At 38.1% G+C, this 23,558-nt stretch overlaps 2 protein-coding genes across 2 annotated transcripts in view; one reads left to right on the top strand and one right to left on the bottom strand.

Annotated features, from left to right (window-relative positions):
• LOC311297560 (uncharacterized protein) overlaps nucleotides 1-23,558 on the top strand; it is a 165,799-nt gene that overhangs the window by 12,183 nt on the left and 130,058 nt on the right. The window lies entirely within an intron of this gene.
• slc25a36b (solute carrier family 25 member 36b) lies at nucleotides 2,927-20,169 on the bottom strand. Its single transcript, XM_084418399.1, has 7 exons — nucleotides 19,774-20,169; nucleotides 17,073-17,222; nucleotides 11,001-11,078; nucleotides 6,882-6,982; nucleotides 6,205-6,271; nucleotides 5,750-6,039; nucleotides 2,927-4,110 (listed from the first exon to the last, which is right to left on the bottom strand). The coding sequence occupies exons 1-7, from the start codon at nucleotides 19,812-19,814 to the stop codon at nucleotides 3,917-3,919; spliced, it is 921 nt and encodes a 306-aa protein (XP_084274525.1). The 5' UTR covers nucleotides 19,815-20,169; the 3' UTR covers nucleotides 2,927-3,916.

Here is a 23,558-nt window from a genome sequence, read left to right as displayed (position 1 = left end):
CCCAATCTTAAAATCTGGTTATAAATCAAATGTAGCCAACTACCGACCAATCAGTATCCTTCCAGTGGTCTCCAAGGTCGCTGAGAGGTGGGTTGCTAAAATTATAAATAAGCATCTAAATAAAGGCCACTCCCCCTTGCATCCGATGCAATTTGGGTTCCGCACCAATCATTCAACTGAATTTGCCAACAGTTTGTTTGTAGAAAAAGTAAAAAGTAAATTGGACAATAATGCTTGTGTCGGTGCTGTGTTTTTAGATTTAAAAAAAGCATTTGACACTGTTAATCATGAGATTTTATTATCTAAATTGACATATTTTAACTTTTCTTCAAATGCCATTCAATGGATTAAATCGTATTTGGACTCAAGAAAACAGTGTGTTAACATTAACAGTGTCAAATCGTCTTTCCTAGATGTCCCCGTTGGTGTGCCTCAAGGGTCAATACTCGGTCCCTTATTATTTTCTTTATATATAAATGACCTTCCAAACACTTGTGTTGATGTTGAATTTCAAATGTATGCTGATGACGCAGTCATCTACACAAGTGCAAAAAGTGTTCAAGAGGCTTCTGCCATCCTGACCTCCGCTTTGGTGCCTGTAAATGAATGGCTTTTTAAATCCTGTCTGCTACTTAATACTAAAAAAACAGTTTGTATGATGTTCACTAAACAGTCCCGCGACATAAAACAATCTGGTGTATTTTTAAGAGGAGAAGAATTAGAAATCGTCTCGGAATTTAATTACCTTGGTGTGACCCTTGATTCCACATTAAGTTTTAAAAAACATGTAAAAAGAATATCGAGTACAGTAAAATTTAATCTACGCAATTTTAAACAAATCCGTCAATTTATACCATTTGGGGCTGCTAAAGGTTTTTTACATTCTATGATTTTATCACATATTGAATATTGTTGTACAAGTTGGACATTGACTGGTATGAACACACTCAAATCAATAGAATCACTCTATAAAAATGCCTTAAAAGTCTTTGATAAAAAACCAATGTCCTTCCATATTTGTAATATTTTACAAAAACATAATCTATTAAGTCTAGAGAATTTTAAACATTTTAAATATGCCTGTTTTGTTTACAAAGTGTTAAATGGATTAGCCCCACCTCCCATGTCGGACTTCTTTAAATCAAAGACTCACAGTGGTGCCAGGACACGGGCTTCCACTAGAGGTGACTGTGAGGTGCCTTTCAGAAGAACAGCCTTTGGACAAAATGCTCTGTCTGTGAAGGCCTGTAAGTTATGGAACAGTATCCCCATCACTGTCAGGGAATGTTCCACATTTCCTATATTTAAAACCAAACTCAAAGTGTGGCTTAAAGCAAACCAGTCTTGTGACCATTAAGTGACTTTTCTTTTACTTTGCTTGTATGTATTCATTTTTGTCATTTTGTATGTTATAAGTTCTGTATTTCTGTAATTTGTCTAGGGACTACGGATGTAAATTAGCCCTGTGGCTATAATCTGGCATGTTTACGTCTGTTTTTGTTGTTTCAATGCAGATGTTCATTAATGTGCATTGTCCCTATCAAATAAATAAATAAATAAATAAATTGTATTGAGTTTTTTTTTTTTTTTTTGTCTACTGAAATGTATTGGAATAATTTTGCAGTGTTTCGTCAGCAGAACAACCCAAAAACATTAAATAACAGTACAACCCACTGAAGAGATGTCTGACCCTGAGACTCGCTTTCATTACCTTTGAAAATCAAATATGGCGCTGCTGTGAATAAGGTCTACACTATCACTTTTTGTGAATTTATTTATATAAAAGCATAATCATAGGTTTAACTCGTTACCAAAATGAACGGAGAAGCACGTCCCTTTATTAGTTTACATACAAGCATTCTTTAGCTGATTTAGACTTTTTACACAGGCAAATAATAATAATAAAAACATTATCTTCATTCAATGAATTTACCTGCTTTTTGACAACTAAACTATACTCTCCTCCCATGTAGATTTGACCCAAACTAACAGCAGTATGGACCTGTAAATGCTGAATTCTTATGTCACTCAAGTTAAAAGGAATTTCTGCTCTACTGGAATACACACACATTTCCTGTGCACACAAAATCTCTTGGCGCATGTTTGAAAACAAAATTAAAGCAAAGAAAGGGAGTGGGACATGTCTAAACAGAAAAATCACAACATACAGTGAGAGTCAAACACCCAGCATCTCCATTCTCCATCCAACCCAAAATAGACATGTCCTTTCTTTGTTTTATCATATGCATTTATTTTTCCTTAAGATCAACGGCTGAATATTAATTATGAACAGTGACAACAGAGCAGGTAATTTCTCCTTTCACACCAAATTGACTGTAAACGACAACGAAACACTGAAAAAAACCACAAAAAAAACAAACAAAAAAAAACACTGGAATCATAAAGGCATAAAAGAGTGAGAGAATCAGATACAAAACTGCATCATAAAGAGAAAACATGAGTTTTGACAGCTTGACTTTATTTTATATTTTAATGTGTTTTCCCTTTGTCCACGCTGCAAAAACATTTTCTTTTGTTTTCCTGAAAAAATATCTAAAACACACTTAAAACAAGATCAATTCACTTGAAATTAAGAAACAAAAGACATTTTCAGTAAATATAGTATACACTGCATTGTTTTTGTCTCAACTCATTGGCAAATATCTTCTTTTTTTTGTCAAGTATAAATCTAAAATAAATTAAGTTTTATTTATTATTTATTAATTTAATTAAATTATTATTAAATATTAATACAATCATAATAAATTCAATATTGTCTGAAAAAGTCTAAAAAATCTAATTGCAATTCTGCTTTTCGAGTTAATGGATCTTGTTTAAAGGATTTCTAGGAATCTTTACGGCAAAACAAGGCAAAAAATGCAATGTTTTCTTTTGCAACATGAGCAGCCACAAACTCTCTTGTTTTGTGTTCCGTGTGTGTGTGTGTGTGTGTGTGTGTGTGTGCTTGGGATGGGGGCACAACATGTCCACCAAAAAAATAAACTTATTTTGTGTTACAGTGCAGTGCCTTTTTTTTTCTTTTCTTTTTTTATAATACTTCATTCTTTTTTACAAATGTAAATAATTATTCCTCCTTTCTTTAGTGATTTTTCTGCTGAGTACATATATTTATTAAATATTTTTTTGTGCTAACAACCTACTTTGGCTGCAATGATTGTTACATTCCTGTGTTAAAGTCAAACATGGGAAGCAAACACACGATAACCTGTATAAACACACAAATATGACACTCTGAGACTAGCACACACTCACCTGTACAGTGTCAAAACGACAAAACACTCTATTAGACATTTTTTTTCTTTTGCAGGTCCACGTACATGTGTGCGCATAGTGTCAGGTATGTGATTCTATGTAGGATCTTCCTGCTTTTGCACTGCATGGTGTAAGAGCAACCCGATTGGCTGTTTCCAGACAGGAAGTGAGCCTCTGTTTGGATCCTCTTCGATATCTTTCCAGCTCAATGCTTGATAAAATCCCTTGAAGCTTTGATCACCATCACAGTACAACAAAGTGGCGGACAAAACCCTCAATGACCTGCCAACACTTCTCTAACAACCAAACTGCTAAAACCACATTCAAGATCAATCTGACGTGAAGTGCTGTTTGAGATGGAAAGCCAAACTCTGACGGGGTTTAAAGGTGAACTGGTGCTGATGTCAACGTAACACACTCCATCTGACTGCCATCTTTAGTCAGGTATGTCAAGGCTTTTTAGAAGCAGCATCATTTTAAAGAACATTAAAAGGGGGAAAGGGAAGCAAAAGCTTCTTTCTAGACACCAACTTTGTAGGCATTACCCTGTTTCTCCTAACACCTTCCTCCCAGAACACACACCAGTTGACAAGGTGAATAAAACCACATAACGTTCTGTCCACGAGGCACCTCGGGTCAAAGGTTAGCCATCGAGCAGGTAGACGACGAACTCGTAGGTGCACATCATGATGGCCGTGTTGGGGATCTGTCGGACCAGGTGTGTGGTGAGTCCTCGGTAAAGAGCTCGATAGCTTTCCTCTCTGATCACTAGGTTGAGACTCTGGAAGAACGCGCGATACTTGTTTCCTTCTTCCCTTAGCCGTGTACGGATGACCTCTGCAGAACCGAACAGAGAGAAACAAAAATACTCAGAATTGGTTTCAAACCATGTGCACAGCATGAAGTCTTTTTGTATTGTTTTACTTTATATATACCGTTCAAGAGTTGGGGGCTGGTAATATTTTTCAAAATGTTTTTGAAAGAAGTCTCTTCTGCTCACCAAGGCTGCATTTATTTGATTAAAAATACATTAAAAACACAAATAATGTTAAATATTACTACCGTTCAAAATAACTGTTTTCCATTTAAATATACTTTAATATGTACTTTATTCTTGTGATGCTACGCTGAATTACGCCAGTGTCACATGATCCTTCAGAAATCATTCTAATATGATGATTTGCAGCTCAATAAACATTTCTTATTATTCTCAATGTTGAAAACAGTTGTGCTGCATAATATATTTGTGGAAACTGAGATACATGTTTTCCAGGATTCTTTGATGAATAGAAAGTTCAAAAGAACAGCAATAATTTTTTCTTACATTATAAATGTGTTTACTGTCACTTTTGATCAATTTAATGGATCCTTGCTGAATAAAAGTGTTAATTCCCCTTTAAAAAAACTTTTGAACAGAAGTATGCGTCACATTATTGAGGTAAAATAGGTTGTGAATGACATTTCATGTTGACTTTAAAGGGGACCTATTATGCCCCTTTTCACAAGTCTCTGGTGTCCCCAGAAGATATTGCCTTAAAATACCCTCCAGATCATTTATTATAGCTTGCCAAATTTGCCCCTATTTGGGTGTGTGCAAAAACATGCTGTTTTTGTGTGTGTCCCTTTAAATGTAAATGAACTAATACTCCCCGCCCCCTTTCCAGAAGAGGGCGGAGCCTTTACAGCTTGTGCTTTAGATACTCCGGCAATAACAAAACTGGAGAATCTCACGCAGCCAAAATGTCAGAAACTGTCAGTAGTGATGTTCAGCTTTACATGTTCAAACCGGAGTCGGACACTGATGAAGAGACTCTTAGACTTTTAGAATGCAACTGGACGTTTCTGAATGGTTAGTGGATAAATGTATGTAGTTGTTGTGGACTTAAGTTGATTCAACTCATCGACTAGCATGTACCGTCATGTTAATCTAAAAATCTTTTAGAAACAACTTTTGTGCAAATCCAGCGTTGAACTGACCCTCGTTTGTGAAGCAGTCCGACGTAAAATGATTTTCACAAATATATCACACTTTAACAACTTTCTTCAGCACGTTTCCTTCATAAATGAAATTCAACCACAGTGTCCTCAGTGGCTCAGATGCAGGGAGTCTATGGAGACTTTTATGTTTATCTTGGCACAGATATTGTATATCTCCAGCGGCTACAGCGAGGAAACAGAAATGGCTCACTCAGGGCGGGACCTATGCTAATAGGGCAGATCGTCACCAGTTGTGGGCGGGGCTTTTTCTTACGTAAATCTGGAAGTGCTCGTTTGGAGAGACTGTTCATGATTTATGGTGATAAAAAAAAAAAAAAAAAAAAGGAGTGAATGGATTTAATCATTTTATGCTGGTTGTTTACACACACTGTGGACACATGTTCAAACACCTTATAAAAGTGAATTTTGCATAACAGGTCCCCTTTAAAATCATACAGTGCTCTGATGGGAAAATACACATGCAGCTTGACACGCTCACCGTGTGGATAGGCTATCGTTGTGGCGCAGGTCTTGGAGGTTGCGGCTGCCAGCATCATGCCCACAAAGTCAGAAGCGTCCTTGGCTGTGTCCTCATGCTCATCCATGTGTGTCGCTGCTTTAGCCTCTGAAAGACGCCGTTTGATGCTTTCATAGATCACAAAGTGGATCACAGTCTCTGAGATTCCCGCGTAGGATGCAGACATGCCGCGGTAAAACCCACGTAGGCCGTCCGTCTGATACACGCGCCGCACACACTCAAACGCATTCATACGACGCTCCCCACGGTTCCTGTGCAGAATAACACATGCTTTATTGAGTGAAAAACAATGGGATCAGGAATAATAAGCACTAGTTCATGTTAAAACCATTATATTGGACTAAGGAATCAATCACTAAGGATATTAATCAAACAATCTACTTCCAACTCACTTCCACATATCTGTTGGCATTTACCTGGCATCCAGTTGCAGACGTGTCTTAATCAACCAAATTGGGTTTGTTGCCGTTATTGCCGTGAACCCTGGAAAGATTAAGATGAAATTTGAAAGATGAAAATGATAGTTTCTGTGTTGTACCAAACTTTATTTATCTTCATTTACTGTTGTATGTTGAACAGCGGATGAGGTTAAAGCCAAATGGGAAAACCTACGAGATACATACAGGAGAAAAAAAATGTATTCTCGGACAGCGCCACCTATTGTGCAGGCGTGAATTAGCCGAAGGCAATCAATTGTTTTGCGTTCACTGTGAAAGCTCCGTTCGTCAGCGATTCGCTTAGCTTTATCACGTCATGCTCGGTGTGAAAGGGCCTTAAAGGTGTAAGAAAACTCTAGCATATGTGCTCAGAGTGTTAATCTAAATCCTCCTTGACAAAAGTCCAGGTGACAGGTGTGAAGAGACAACACACACGCTCTCTTCTGGCCATCTGCCGGATCTGTGACATTTACTGGCCTGATACTTAAGAGATAAAGCATGAAACAAAAGAGAAAAGTTGCAATTCAAATCTGCTAGACGCATCTACACGTGCGATTAAGCATCAAAGAGGTTAAAGTGTTAAGCAGTCCTTATTCTGAGCCCATCAGGAACAGGGACGTAGTTGAATTACATGGTCAAAATATAATGGAAGTTACCTGCGATCCCAGCAGACGTCATGTGCACCTGCGTGGAGTCTGGCTCAAACACACAGTTCAGTCTCTCCTTTGTGCTGGAATAGGCTGCGAAGTAGATGGCCCTGAGAACACAGCAGGACAGGACACAAATGAGTAATAACACACAACCTAACCTACTGTACAAAAACAGACTGGTCAGGCTGGTTTTGGCCACTTGGTTGACAACCAAATAAACCAGCTGAATACCACCTGGCCAGACTGGGAGACTAACTAAACCAGCTAAGACAAGCAAACCATTCTGGCTGTTTTAAGATGTTCTTTGCAGCAGGGAAGCTGGTCATAAGCTGGTCCAAACCGGTCATTATCTGCAGCAAAACAACCTCATACTTGTTGGAACAAGCTGTTTGGTAACCAGCTTATTTCCAGCTTAGAATAGCTAGAAAACATCTACTGTGTTATAAACACAACTACCAAAGCCATGCTTGATTTTTCAAAAGAATAAATGAAATGCAGTCAAATCTTATAATGCCCCTTCATTCTTATTGCACAAAGTATAGCATAGTTTAAATTTATACATTTATATTTCTCATAGTCTTGAATTTGCACATTGTTCGGAGAAAACAATGGACAGTATGTTATTGTTCAATAAACTTTTTCCAATAAGATACAGAAATCTGATTAACATCATCTTGACCACTGGGAGACTAACTAAACCAGCTAAGACGAGCAAACCATTTAGGTTGGTTTAAGATGTTATTGGATGTTATTGACTTACTGGCCTAAGTCAGTCATTGTCTGCAACAAACCAACCTCGTAATAGTTTAAGGCATGTTTTGGAACGAGCTGGCTGGACGACCAATAAATCAGCAGCTCATTTCCAGCCAAGTCCAGCTATAAAGCATTTACCATGTTCCCAACACAACTACTAAAACTAAGCATGATTTTTCAAAGCGATATATGCAATGCTGCCAAATCGTTTAATGCAACATGGTTTTTACAATACTGGAATTTCCAACTTCGATACGATACCTTTAAAAAAAAACATTGATATTCGATACTATTTACAATACCAGAAATGAAAGTAATAAAATGTAAAATAACACTGGATATTTTTCATTGTAAAAATGAAATACAGATTAATGCAATTAAAGTTACAAAAGTTATTCAGCCAAGAGCAGCAAGTGATGTTCTCTTTAGCTCTTTGATTTACATGACAGACAGCAGAAGGTTTATTAGGCTGCTGTCACTTTAAGAGCTTATGCACAGATCCAATATACTGTTACACAACATGCGTTCCTCTGAACTATTTACGTTCCAAAACTGACTATATTCATCTGAATACTCGGCATGATGGGCATTTTGACATAATTCTGTATGTATTAAACTGTTTAAGCGCAATAAGCCACAAAAAAAAAAAACTAAATTTGGTACTCGCAAGCTGTTTGAGAGCGCCACTAATATAGATCAGTGGTGTGCGTGCTTTTGGTGCGAGCGCAAAACCTGCGGGAATGTCTAAAATTATGCGCAATACAAGCACTATTGCGTGCAGCTGTTATCGGTGTATGGATACTGCAGAAAAGGAGTAATGGGACAGTTTCAGATATTTCAGTATCGATACATATCCAAATATCAATATTTTTGACAACACTGTACCCACCTTTTGGAAAACAAACACCCATTGGGCAACAACGATGCCTGCGTAAGCAGCTCACAGAGACAATCTGTTCCTCGCAAACCCCCACATGTAATCCCAAATGTTTGCACATGCAGTTTCCGGAAGCTGTTAACTGAAGCACGGTGACCACTCCAACATTAAACACTCTCCACACGCTCAGCAACTAATCTCAAGTTCAATCTCACCTTCCTGTCCACTTAACACACACGTTTACATAACGTTAAGTAACAGGCCCAGCATCAGTAGTCACAGATTTATCATGCGTGCCTCATTGGATAAACACTTTATCCTGAACGTATGCACGTAAAACATCTGTTCACACAGACGCTAAATGTTAAAACTACCATTTATCATGTCTGCTTATTTATTTAATTGCTCTTTAAGCTGTGCTGTTCTTCTTAGAGCAGTTTGTGGGTTGCTACACCTTGGCTGAAGGCCCATTTGGATTTCTGTTTATAGGCTTCATTGTTCCAGAAAAGCTCAAAAATGCTGGAGTGGCGAAAAAGTGCAGGGCCTGGCTAAATCGACAAGTGTTAACTGATCTCAGATATGTTTAATGGCCTGGAAAACACATGCATGTTATCTTTATGTTGATGATAATTTCAGTTGTAATGTTCATTGAAAATTGCACTGTTTGTTTAGAATTACAATGGTTTTAGTATGCACTTTTCAAGCCTTAAAGAGACAGTTCACCCAAAACTGACTTTCTTCAGTGGAACACAAATCATTCTTCGAAATATATTTTGTGTTCTGCAGAAGAAAAGTCATACAGAACTAGGGTTGGGCGGTATTACGGTAATATCGGATACCGCGGGATCTTAAAATAGCACCGGTATCAGTTTCAATACCGTCATTACCGGCACTTATATTGCCTATAATATATATAATTTATTTATTGCCTAAAAAATGCTTATGTGTGGTTGCAGTTTGGCAATATTTCTGGTTCCAACCGAATGAGAAGGGAGAGGCGGTAAATACTGACGAGGCAATTTGTAAATTGTGCAATAAAAAGGTGACCGCGAGAGATGTAAACACCTCTAACCTAATGTCGCATCTCCGAAACAACCCCCACTCACTGCTGCCAGGATGCATTTTGTTCTCGAGTTCATTAAATAAGCGCGTTAAGTTTCGTATTTTTTTAAATATTATAATGTTATTTTTTCCATCTTTGTTGATTATGACAAGTGAACAGCACAAATAAGATGGGATGCATCGGGAGTCAGACGATTTGACCACTTCAATAAATTTCGTTTTGTAAAAGGCCTCTTTAAAACGAATTTCGTTTTGTGTAAATTGTATCTAAATTTTTTATAAAATTTTCATTAACCATTGCCTGGATTTAATATAATCATGACATGATGGGCGCTGGCATGCCGCGGTCACTTGCATTGAAATCTCATAAATTAACCGAAACTCAGTGTAGGCTATGCCTCACAGACATGACAAATATATATAAATAAAGCTTGAAATTTCTTTAAACGAAACAATTAAAAACGAAAGAAATAGGCTACTCACTGATTAGGCTAAGTAATCCATGATGTGCATTTCTCTCTAGGCGCGTTCATACGGAGATGCGATCGTCAATTTCATTAAACGAAACAATTCAAAACGAAAAGAAATATAGTCTGATTAATCAATGGTGTGCATTTCTCTCTATAGCGTTCACTACAGAGATGGCGATCGTCAATTTCTTTAAACGAAACAATTCAAAACGAAAAGAAAAAGGCCACTCTCTGATTGTGTAATGATGTGCATTTCTCTCTACAGAGATGGCGATCGTCAACTTCCATCTTTGCAGAACATTTTTATTAATAAAAATCAATGGACACGCATCACCGGATTACAAAGACACTTCTTGCTTGTTGCACGCACACAGATATTATGTTGAATAATGCGGGCTCGGGCTCATAATAACAGTTAATGCCGTCGGCCGGACTCAGACACAACGTCCACGGGTTGGGCTTGTTTTTTTGCCCGATCTGGCATTCAGTTTCTGAACGGTGTAGGCACAAGCCAACAGTTTGGTGACGCCCTCTGAGCCCATTATGTCATAATTTTTAATTAGTCACGGTAATACCGTATACCCCGGTAAAATAGGGAGGAGGTTTGACGGTATCAAAATTCGAATACCGCCCAAGCCTATACAGAACAACATGAATGACAGCATTTTGTGTGAACTATCCCTTTTATTGGGATTTAGACACCCTGTAATTTGCACCCTGCCAGGTTGATATGAACATGGTGTACCTGACCTGTAAAATTGCCCAAAACTGAACGCTGCATCAGTGTTTATTACAAGCCCTGCAAATTTGCAGCTTTACCGGTTGAGCAGGGATTGCATCAGTCACACTGCATATTAAAATGACTGTGTTTTCATGATGCAGAGATCAGGATTACATACTCTTACTGTACATACACTCGCTGACATGGAGATGTTTAACTGTATGAATTAAACAAACACTTACCGTGAAGGAGCCACTCCGATTAGATTGGGTCCCAGGCCTCGAAATAAAGAACGAGGCCCTTCCTTCTCAAGAATTAATCTGAGACAGAGAGAGAGAGAGAGAGAGAGAGAGAAACACATCAAAAGAAGCGCAAGACAAACATACCAGAATTACATTTTTGTACTGAATGGCTTTATGAACACTATAAACACAGTCTGGTATTAGTAACAACATGTAATGAGGTTCCTGAAAAATGTCTGGGGGCTGAGGAGGAATATATGTCTCATATTTTACTCCAAAATCAAAAGAAAGCATTATATTGTAAATGAAGAACATTTGATCTTTTTTTCAATGTGACATTCATTGTGATATTTTCATAAGTATTTCAAACAAATTGATAACCAAATTCTCATGCAAAAATAATAACACAATATTTTGTTCTTTTTCATTTAAAGATTATAATAAAACAAAACATTGTATCCAGACATCAGGGCTCCAGACTAAGTTTGTTTACAATGAGCACTGTAGCCTCTTCCTGAAAATATTAGGAGGACAAGGAAAAAATTTAGAGGCACACTTTAAATTGACCTGCAACGCAATTATTCACATTTTCAGAAGATATAAACTTGCAATTCTGACTTTTTCCCCACAATTGCGAGTTTAGGCTATATCTCACAATTCTGACTTTTTCTCTCGCAATTGCGAGTTATAAAGTCCAATTCTGAGGAAAAAAGACAGAGCTTACAAATTGCGAGAAAATTGCGAGAAAAAAAAAGGTCAGAATTGTGAGATAAAAAGTCGCAATTACCTTTTTTATTTTTTATTCAGTGGCGGAAACAAGCTTCCACAGAAGAGGGCATGGCTCTTTTGAGAAAAAATATATCAATGGTTCGTTTTGGCATTTTTGCCTGAGCTATAATTTAGACGCAACAACATTGAGACACACCGATGACTCATGACCTGCGTAGTTGACTAAACACTCCCAGACCCTCCTCCTCTCACACACATAGGACTCGCTCCCTACTCATCTTTAAATGTGAAATGAATTTTAAAAAAATCCAAATTTGCAAGGTCGCACATCCGCAACTAGTTGTAAAAAATGCGTGCACTGTCTCAAAAAATGGTCACAAAATGTGTTTATTTGGTCGCAGTCTGGAGTCCTGAGACAGGTTGAACAGTATTACAGCTGTATTACAGGTATGATAATTGTGTGTGGGGGGGGGGGGGGGGGTGGGTTCTTAATTAGAATGAAAATGTCAATATCAAATATCAATAAATATACAATATCAAATAAATCTTAATATAAGCAGGCCACAAAGGAGAACTCCGGTCAATTTTAACATTGAGCTCATTTTTTTGTACATTTGGAGTGCTGTCAGTACAGAGAACAACGACAAAAATCAGTGTTGCCTACACCGTGTTATCCTCGTTTTAAAATGTGCACCCTGTTGACTTCAATGGGGCAAGTTTTCATTGAGGTCATTGAGATCGGAAAATTTAAATCTCCTTTTGACTGTCAGAACAAACTCTAAACGGAAAGGTGACAGAGCGTTTTCTCGAGTCGGTCCTACACTGTGGAATAACCTTCCGCTCTCTGTCAGATCAGCAAAGTCGTTGGCTGTCTTTAAGACGTTGTTAAAAACCCATTTATTAGATGTTGCATGGGGTGCAGTCTGAAGTGGCCTGGCCCTTTTTTTGTGTGTTATAGTATAGTTGTCTTGTCTTATGTTTTACTTTCAATTGCTTGTTTCTATGTACAGTTTTTTTTAATACGTATTTTTATTATATTGTCTGTAAAGCACCTTGGGCAACTTCTGTTGTATTATGTGTGCTATATATAAAAAAAAAAAAAAAAAAAGTTTTAAACCTGCTTTTAGCCTCTTAACATCCTTGATGTGTCATTACAAGTGCACAGGTCATGTGAGTGATTCCTTCTGAGTGAACGCGGGTGAATCTGACTGCAGTAGATGTGAAAGAAATATATAAAAAATGATGTTTATTCAGCCAGCGCACATACCTGTATTTACATCCTGTTTTCGGTCGAAGTCCACAGTAATCGATTGTCGAGTTCACGCACGTGAACTCGACAATCGACTACTAGTCGACTACTAGCAGGTTTAAAACTTGCCCCATTGAAGTCAACAGGGTGCACATTTTAAAACGAGGATAACTCGGTGTAGGCAACACCGATTTTTGTCGTTGTTCTCTGTACTGACAGCACTCCAAATTTACAAAAAAATGAGCTCAATGTTCAAATTGACCGGAGTTCTCCTTTAAAGGTGCATTGCGCAACTTTTCATGTTAAAAATACCCGTTTTCTAACCCATACATGCTTAAACAATTGCCTGATGGGCTGACTGAGCCCTTCTCTGATCACTGCGATTGCCTCTATAATCCTGTACAGTAAAATAAATAAGAGGGATTCGGGTCGGAATCTGAGACTGGGCGTGACGTCATGCGCGTTCATCACGGCACGCTCATATGTCTGGCAGGTTTGTGTATGCGCCGACGCCGCCATTCTCCGTAGAAAATGGATTCTAAGAGACCGGCTTGTAGTTCATTTCAAACACCAACGCAAACTCCACGTAAGATAAAAAAAAAAAGAGAACTTTTGTCTAGTGCAACCAAAAGGTCCAAATTGGAGTCAGACAGGCGTCGGGGTAAGACGAGAGTAAACATAGGGAAGGCTTTCAACAAATGGAGAGATCTCCGGTCTGCTCTAGGGCTCAAACGGGATCCTCAGTTGGCTTTTTTCTTGATAAAAAGGTAAGATATGTCCCATTCTCTAATGTCTGATACGGCCAATAATGACAATAAATGACGATCCATAAAATGTGTAATGCTTTAGCGTAAGCTAGATAAATGTACAATCGGAATAGGATTTACTAACTTACCATTGTCAGTGATCAGGTTCAGAATGATTGTGATATAAAATGCTGATATATAAGTTAGATACTTAGACACAAATTTTGAGCAAATTACTGCTTAATTACGATGTATTGCTATTGGAATATGCTACTTAGCTGATCAATAAAACAGGCTAAACCCCCGCAAATCTTCGGCGGATTAGCCTGTTTGGCTTTTATGGTAACGTCATAGTGCCACTTGATTGTTTATTACCTTGAGACATTTGGGTGTACTTTGTTGACCGACTGTGTATGGTATGGTATCATGATTACAATTTTGAGCTTTTACAAAGTTATAACTTATATTGTTCATAAACGTGTTTCCATAATAATAGTCATAAGTGGATACAGTAAACACATAACACAGTTCAACATGGAGATAGATGGGAATAAAAAACGAAGTTTTCTACTACCCCCATTTTTTCCCTCACACATTAAGTGTGTTATTTACTCAATTGCCTTTCCTTTCACATATTTTAAATTACTTGCAGATTTAAAACTTTATTACCTCTGAAGACATTATGATTGTAAACAAAAGATTTGTGCGGCTGATGCTCCTTGGGTTATGACCAGCTCGAGCTCGTGCAAGCGTGCGTGTGCGTGTGGTCCGTGAGCGTGCACACCTCTGGTTGCAGTTTCGCTTGCCGCCAGAGGGGGCGTAGTTCTGCGAAAACTCAGACTCTCGCGCAATGCACCTTTAAGTTCATTATGCAAAATGATACATTTTTTGTTCTTTGTAAAGATGTTTTGGTACAATATTTCACTATACAAATAAATTAAAATAAATTATTTTAGAGTGAAATATAACCCAAACATTTCTTTATGAGAATTACCCAAATATGTTTTGTATTATCCAATAAGACACACCTCTGAGGAACATGTTCAAACAAAGAAATTCCTTGAACACTTCTTTATAAAAAAGGGTGTGAGAAATTATTCACAACAATTACATAATGTATTACTTGCCAAATGTATTTTATTTATTTTCCATCTTGTACGACTTATTACTCCATCTAATCTTTTACCCCGGTTGTTCTCAAGTCACAGGTTGTGGCAGAAAAATGGACCAAATGTCTTATAAGGTTACGGACATCAGGCAAACAAATGAATAAAAACACTAAGGAAATAATAAAATGCAACTACCCATGTAACTGATTGTAATTGGGCATAGATGGGATCGCGAAATAAAAAGACTTATCAACTTATCAATGCTTTCATTCGAAGGCCATGCGTCCAATCAAAGTCTACAGAAATTTGATGCAATTTCAGGTGTCAAAAAGCCAAAATAGACAATGCCAACATGTCAGAATCATTTACTCAATGTATTACTTTGATAAACGAGACCAAAGTATCTCTGCATGTCTTTGTGTTTAGTATTTTAGTAACTCTCTGTGATGTATAACCCAAGTTAAACTGCGAGGACAAGGGGCCCGTTCTCAGAAGCAGTCAGTCAGACACACACACACACACACACTCTTCATCCGAGAGCCAAGCACCAGGACGCAGCGTTTTAGTGTGAGGGCAGCGATTGGTTGGGTAAGGGGGAGTGAAAACCACTGTGAACAGTTTCATTATTAAGAAAACAGAAAGAAAAGAGGCAAAGAGAGGGGATTATAGACTTTATGCAATATGCACTGTGTGCAAACTGTACTTCTGCCTGGGTAATGCATATACTTATATGTTTCATACATGGAACTGACCATGACAGAACTAAAATAAACAAATTCCTAAATGCCAAACCAATGGTCCCGATTTCATCTCGTCTTCTGACCTTATTAAGTCACATTTAGTAGTGTAGTGAAGAAATATGACCACATTTTTGGAAAAGAGACAACAGAAAGGGGGCGTCTCCTCTGGCACTCGGGTTTAGGCCCACAAACCAAAGAGCAAATGTTTGCAAAACACTGAGCTAATGCAACGCAGACTCAACGTTTCCACAACGCAGATGTAACATTCACACTATTCCAGTACAGGGCGTTGCCTGTTTCCCGAACTAAAACCGCCATGTTAAATCAGATGAGTAAACATTTTACTTGACCAAAGTCTTTACTAACACTCACAGCTAAAACAGCATAGACACACATTTATCACTGATATGTTATGGACAAATGTGCAGTTAAATATATATAGACATACACATACCCTGGTGCTACTGAATAATATATTCATGTACCACGTATGGTACTCCACTGTAGTGTTGTCAAAAATACTGAAATTAAAAAAATGTGACTGTTGAGCACTGTTGAGTGAAATCGTAAACACCTCTGATTGCGCATTCACACGCTCATCGGATATGTCTGTGATTGGCTACAATCAGTGCTTCAAAAACATGTTGTAATGACACTCTTCTCCGAGCGCTTACACAGATACACACGGGAGCGTTTGAAAGCAGGACCAGTCCGCCGATAGACGGCTGCTTGTGCCTTCAAACGCTCCCGCTCTCGTTTTTCAAAACACTTTCAAACACTTCCGTGTGCTCTCAAACGCTCCCGTGCGTTGATCATTGTAGCCAATCACGGACATAACCAATGAGCACATGAACACAACGGCCAATCAGAGGTGTTTATGATTCCGCTCAACAGCGCTCAAAGCATCACATTTTTCAAATGTCAGTACCGACTTGGTACTGAAGTCGCTACTTTTGACAGCACTACTCTACTGCAATTCAAAGAATATCATGGTATTACCATGGTTCATGCCCAAAGAACATGGTAATTCCATGGTAACTTTGATAATTTTTTGTTATTGTGTAGAATTAACCCTTTAAACTCATACCTCGGGTCTTTAGTGACCCGGGACATCCTTCACTACCCTCCTCCTCATTCATTAATATTTTATTTAGACACCAAATTCCTCAATCAATTCATTATGAACAATATAACAAAAACAATAACGACAGATAGAGATCCACCCGTGTTAGTTCCGGGTCGCTAAAGACCCGAATATGTAATAATGATTGGTGAAACATTCATGCTTTTATTCTTCTGTAATTGTTCCTATAATTTTAGGAGAGTTTTATATTATCGCGACAGGTAGCGATCCATCCGTGTTAGTTATAGATCCGGGTCGCTAAAGACCCGAATATGTAATAATGATTGGTGAAACATTCATGCATTTAAGGGTTAAAGAAGAAAATGTGTAATATATGCACTAGGGAAAGTGCAAAAGGGCTTGTTGACATGTGTACCTGAGGCAGTGAAGGGGCCCTGGAGGGGCCACACGTGCCATGCTGGCTCCATCAACTGTGCAGATGCAGAGCGTTACTGAGGACGACTGAAGCCTCGTCTTCACCACTTCTAATGGACACGTCAGGATCGCACCTACTGTGCCTCCACATCTGAGCGAAAAGACAGACATACAGTGAAAATTACATACATTGTCGATTTTTTTTCTGCACAGAAAATAATGAGAATCAAAAGAAAAGAAAACCAAGTTGGAAAAAAATTGCCAATTTCTACCAATACCAGTTGAAAGCTTGACCGCACAATGTGGGTCAGTCATGCAATAACTTCTTATCTGAAAGCCACGTGACTTCAGTCAAACATCACAACACAGATTTAGAAGAAAACTAGGGCGATAGAATTTCAACTCTAATGTGAAAGGTGAGTTGCCCTTAATCGTCTCCAAAAATTGCGCTCGTGCCGGGAGATGTGGGTCAGCAAACACAGTAACCCAAACCAACAGCCATGTGCCGGGAACAACCTGATATCAGGATTTTCCGATGGAAAAACGGCATCAACGTGAGGGTTTGATACATGTGATACGAATCTAAAGCTACAGCTACAGAAATGTTATTAAGGAACAGTTTATGAGACCAAACAAAGGTGCAATTTATGTTAGGTATCATATAATACTATGGTACTTTTGATTGTCATTCTCATATACCAAGACACTGTAAGGTACTTAAAAATACTATGGTATTGCCATCATGTGCAAAAACAGTTAAACATGAGTATGTGCGAACAAAAGATGCCAGTCCTTTGACAGGCTCATCATGTACTGTTAATGAGTGCCAGTCAATAGTCCTATTTCAAACTCTGTGCCAGTTTATCTGAGGACAGATATATTTATAGCACACGCTACAATCACAATATGAGAATATCCATGCCAGGCTTGATGATTCCCTCATGCCAGTAAGTTCAACAAAACACACTACCGTAACAGATCAGTTCCCCGAAACTACAACTGTCACTTATAAAAACCCATTCTTGCTATTAAAGTATTACAGGTGAGAATAAAGATTAAAACTGTCTATTTACATTTGTTACTTTTTACAAGCTGGAATGTCTGGAAATATTTTAAAGACTAAGAACACAAATATCTTGAGGTTTCTCTCTCTATATAGACAGTAATATAAACATCAGTGTGGCTGAATTCAAGATCTTTTGAGGTGATGGTGCTAAATTATTCATAGTCTGCTGCAAACCACAACACATCGTTTATATTTAGGCATGTTTGTACTTGTTGATTTTCTGTCTGATTCAGTATCAAGCTGAGAGTCTGGTCTCATAGGCTACTAGGATTCATTCGGTGAAATGAAGGTTGTGTTGAAAGTCATTTTGAAAGCATCTATCATCCCTGAATGACATTTTGACAGCAGTCAGTTCCTCTGTTACACAACAGATTTATTCTTCCTGTAAAAATGCAAACATTATTGGCAGTGTGGAGCAATCAGACCTCTTTTACTATGTTTATGTACAGTAAGTGTGTAGGCTACATGTATTTATATATACAGTATATATGGAATAAAAACATATTATTAATGTAAACTATACTGCATCAAACTAATTATGTTCAAATATTCATCAAGTGTCCTGAAAAAAAAAAAAAAAAATCTGATAACAGCTTTAATTGAGCTGAGCTTCAAGTGCATTTTGGAATATTAAGTGACGATAATGACGTTTTTCAGTTTTTGGAAACTGGTAAGATTTTGACTTAGTAAACCCAAGAAGTTAACAAGCACTTTAGTTTAGGGTCTAATTCTCACTGTTACTTATTAGCATGCATATTAATAGATATTGGCTGTTTATTATTACTTATAAAGCACAAATTAATGTCTTATTCTGTTACCTAATCCTTATACCTAAAATTAACAACTACCTTACTAACTATTAATAAGCAGCAGTATTTAGGAGTTTATTAAGGCAATAGTAATAGTCAATAGTGAGAAGTGAACCCTAATCTAAAGTGTGACCTGATTATTACCTTAACAGAAATAAATTGTTTATGAAATAAAATACTAAATAATGACTCATTTGGTTAATGACACAAATCTAAATTGATCTTCAAACTCTCAATCTGTCGGATTTTCCATCGCTTCTCAATTCCATCAAAACCAAACAACAACTCCCTTGTTTTCTAAAATGGTTGGTGTGATGGTAAAGCAGCAAATGGTACAGTAATTATTTTTTTTATAAAATAAACTAACCCACACATACATATCAAATGAACAGACTTTCCCTAATTTTAACACATGACACTCAAAGGGGAAGTTAGGAAGTCTTGGCAAAACTCCAACACACAATAAAAAAAATGGCAAGCTTTCATAACAACAAACTTTGTAAGTTTTACAACAAACTTTCAAAAACGAGAAAAGGTCATTCATTAGACACAATGGCTGTTTTACAAAGCATTTTCATAAAAAAACAATATAAATTAATATTATAAAATAGTAATTTAACAGTAATATATATATATATATATATATATTTATATATATTAGTATAATATTAATTGTATACATTTTAATAAAATATAATTATAACAATCAACTAGTTAGTTGTTAGTAGTATTACTACTATTGTTACAAAGCAGCCTCTATTTTAGTTTGAATCGATATGTTTGTGTAACGTTACGTGTCAGAGTATTGTTGAGTAAAGCTGTCTTACCCTCCAGCGAACAGATGCACCAGTGTGTCTCTCTGGCTCATCTCGGCTCATGCTCTCCGGGATCCACCGGACTGGGCTGTAACGTTAGTGTCAAAGTCCGTGTCCGTGTGGAGCTCATGCGGGTGGGTGTGAGACCAGCGGTCGCTACTAGCCACTTTATACGACCTCAAAGCGTCTCAGCGCGGCTTCGCCTCCAACAAACCCCCGCTGATCGATCCACGATCAATGCTTGGGCTACTCGATAGCTGGTCTGAAAGTGAGTCTGTGAGGAAGAGGTGACCACATAACACTGATCTGGGTCAAAATCCAAGTGGCAGGTTAGATCAGGGGGTTAAAAACGTGCACGTTTGCACCGTGCGCATTCACCTTCTTCGTGTACACTCACTTCTGCGACGTAAACGCGCTCACAGTTCACTCTGTCGATCGACCAATCAGAGAGCGCACAACAGAAACGTCTATTGGTCGAGCTCAGTTTGCGTCACCAGAGCCCGCCTTCATCAAGCTCCTTTCACGTGATCATCGCCCTTTCACACACAAATGACATTCAAAGGTTTACAGCTTAAGATATAATCAAGTTAAAATAAAAATGACAGTTTTGCCTTAAATAAATAAATAGCGGGTATTTTAAACCTAGTTTAAAACGCTTTGCTCTTCTTCTTTTTTTTCATTCACTCTCATTACTTCATCATTTGCAACATAGGCTATAGCCCAGGGGTGGGCAACTTCGGTCCTGGAGGGCCACTGTCCTACAGAGTTTAGCTTCAACCCTAATCAAACACACCTGAACAAGCTAATCAAGGTCCTCAGGATTACTAGAAAATTACAGGCAGGTGATTTTTTCAGGGTTGGAGCTAAACTCTGCAGGACAGTGGCCCTCCAGGACCGAAGTTGCCCACCCCTGCTATAGCCTATTTATATTTGATTGACTAATATTTGATATTAATAAAACACCTCTCAATATGGCTAGCCTCAGTACCTGTGCACTCCTTGATCCCTGACAGTGTTTATTTTCTGTCATGTATTATTTTTTAATTATTATTTTTCTTTTTGTTTTCTCTCTCTCTAGAGAATTCAGTAGGCCCTATGTTACGTATCTTTTAGGGATAAACTTATGTTTTTTCCCCACTTTTTTTTTTTTGCAGTGATAATTTTAAGTTGATTTCCTGCAGTTGTGATTTCAGTCCCTTACTTTGTTTCATTTGGCATCTGCAAATGGGAGGACAAAAATGATGTCAAATTCAAAACGGAAAATCTTAAGCTGTACTTTGAGAGCAAACAATAACTTTGTGCACAAAACACACTCTTATGTTGACATTGTATGTTTTCCAAAACAAATTAAAAGCAGAGTTTACTCTTTCCTTGGACAGCCTACAGAAAATGGACAATAAATCACAATTACATACTTGTAGGTTACTTTCGTCTGACCGGATTGCATCTGAACTGTATTAAAAAAAGTAAACAGCCGTCTAAAGGAGAATTATTGCGGTGATGGTGTGTGAAATGTGAATGGTTAACTTTTGTAGGTCATCATTTTATCAAAATGGTAAAGTCCTTGCACGTGACTTCAACCTAGAGCATAAAGACAAAACTTATGCTGTAGTTCCTGCCCTTAAATGAAATGAACACTGTTCTATTAACTCTAACAATTATCAGATATGTAAAATACAATTAACAAACTTACATTCAAACAAAATAATCAGTTGCAGGGAATTAACAGAGACTGTGTCTTTGTGTGTGTGTGTGTTCAAGAGAGATAAAGAAACCAAGGAAGAGATGAAGACAAAGCATTATCACATCTGTCTGTAACAGGGTGCTTCAGAAGAGTGTGTTTTAACAGGCAGAGCTATATTTACAGTGATTCAATCTTTGTGGGTGTATGTGTGGCTTTCTTTAATTACAATTGAGTGAGAGTGTCAAACATGCTTTAACTTGCAATCCTGTCATAGACTGTAAATGTGTGTGTGTGTGTGTGTGTGCAAGCGTGAAAGGGTGGAAACCACTCGTTTCTTTTTAAAGGAAGAGTTAAAGGTATAGCGGAGGATTTTCCCGAATTTTAGAAAAGAACCGCCCTCTCCACTTTTTGAAAAAATGCACATGCGCAACACTCTACCTGCTCCCGAGAGGGAGCGCCTATTAAACGTGTGCACGAGAGAGCATGCACGAGCCTAGTTCTCCTCGTGCACACTCTGTTTACAAGTTGCTGTTGGCATGGCTCATACAAGCCTACTTTCCTTTACCTGTCGAGTAGAAACTTCGCGACTGAGGCATCAGTGGGAAGCCCAACCTGTGCTTTTAGCGCACGCCAGCGTGTGAAATATTCTCCCAAAAACACTCTAACTCAAAAACATTCATGCAAGACAAAATGTAAAATGCCCTTCCGTGTTTTATTTACTTATTATACTGATCGATTGAGTGAGGACTCAAGACATGATCTGCAATGGAGAAGTAGCTTGTTGCATTTGTGTAATAAATACTATGTGAACACATTGGAATTATCAAAAATGAACACACAAAGGTTTTAGAACATTTCAGCGTGATACCTTTTACCATTTGGTCATAATTACTTTAGACAAATTGAGATGTTTACCGTGTCTGCGCGGTGCGTGACTTGTGCCAGGGCTAGCATCGCTAATCATAGCTTACGTTAACTTTCACTAGCAGTGATTTTAAATGGATTTCTCCAAATAGCATGCCAAACTTTACCTGTCGAGTAAAAACTTCGCGACTGAGGCATCAGTGGGAAGCCCAACCTGTGCTTTTAGCGCACGCCAGCGTGTGAAATATTCTCCCAAAAACACTCTGGTCTTGTTTCTTTCTTCAGAGGCCTTTCTCTTCTTGTCATACAATTCGTAGACACTTTTTCTCTTGCGACCCTCAGACATTTTGAAAAAACCCGGCGAGCTTCAATGAATGGCTGAAACCATAGCTCACCACACACATACACCCGAAAGTGCGCATGTGCAGAAAGCGAAAACTACCTAGGGACGAGCACGTAAGACGGCCTTACGTAAACATATCACCAGAATGATTGACAACTAGGAGGACCAATAGTCTTGATGATCCACCCGGAAAAAGAAAATCCTCCGCAATACCTTTAATTAGTTCACTAACTGGTTTATCAAAATAACTATACTTTTTCTCTTGCAGTTCCTCATTCCGCTCAATTCCCCGACAATCTATAATTGTTCAATCTGTAATTGCTGACACATCTCCACCGTAAGCCCTGAAATGAGTTCAACGGGTACAAACATGCAACAAAATATCAAAACATACCACAGCATCAATACAGAGCCATCTAGCACTGTAATGGTTCAACCAGTGACACGTGGGTTAATAGCAAGGAAAAACAATGAATAAATGCAAATAACACAGTGCAACTAACCATGTAATTGTGCGCCTTGGATAATAAATGGGCTTACTGTTATTACCACTATACTTTAAAATGGAGGAGTGGTTTCATCTGCAAGGATAAACATGGTTTGTTGACATGTGGTCGGCACTGCCTCAAGCATGAAACCGTCCAAACTCAAGAGACGTTTAATCCTAATCCTAATCAACATCTGGGTCCTGGAGCAAAACCAGAACCCCCGTGGTAGATCATTGATAGTTTTCAGATCAAAGTGCACACACACACACACACACACACACACACACACACACACGCACACGTGTTTATTTGACAATAGTAGTGCTGAGGACCTCTCATATACTTATCCATTTTCTTTCATAGCAGGTTAAGGATTTTCTCTTTCTCCTTGCTCTACTCCTAAACCTAACCATTTTTC

Source organism: Rutilus rutilus (genome assembly GCF_951802725.1).
Source record: "Rutilus rutilus genome assembly, chromosome: 9".
NCBI lineage: Eukaryota > Metazoa > Chordata > Actinopteri > Cypriniformes > Leuciscidae > Rutilus > Rutilus rutilus.
The sequence above is the reverse complement of the archived record's forward strand: the minus strand, read 5'-3'. Positions and strand labels throughout refer to the sequence as shown.

Excerpts from the sequence above, each read along its gene's own strand:
- slc25a36b (XM_084418399.1), bottom strand. The coding sequence starts at position 19,814 with ATGAGCCAGAGAGACACACTGGTGCATCTGTTCGCTGGAGG. Across the intron at positions 17,223-19,773 it reads GTGCATCTGTTCGCTGGAGG|ATGTGGAGGCACAGTAGGTG; the intron begins GTAAGACAGCTT and ends CTTTTCGCTCAG. Across the intron at positions 4,111-5,749 it reads AACGATAGCCTATCCACACG|AGGTCATCCGTACACGGCTA; the intron begins GTGAGCGTGTCA and ends TCGGTTCTGCAG.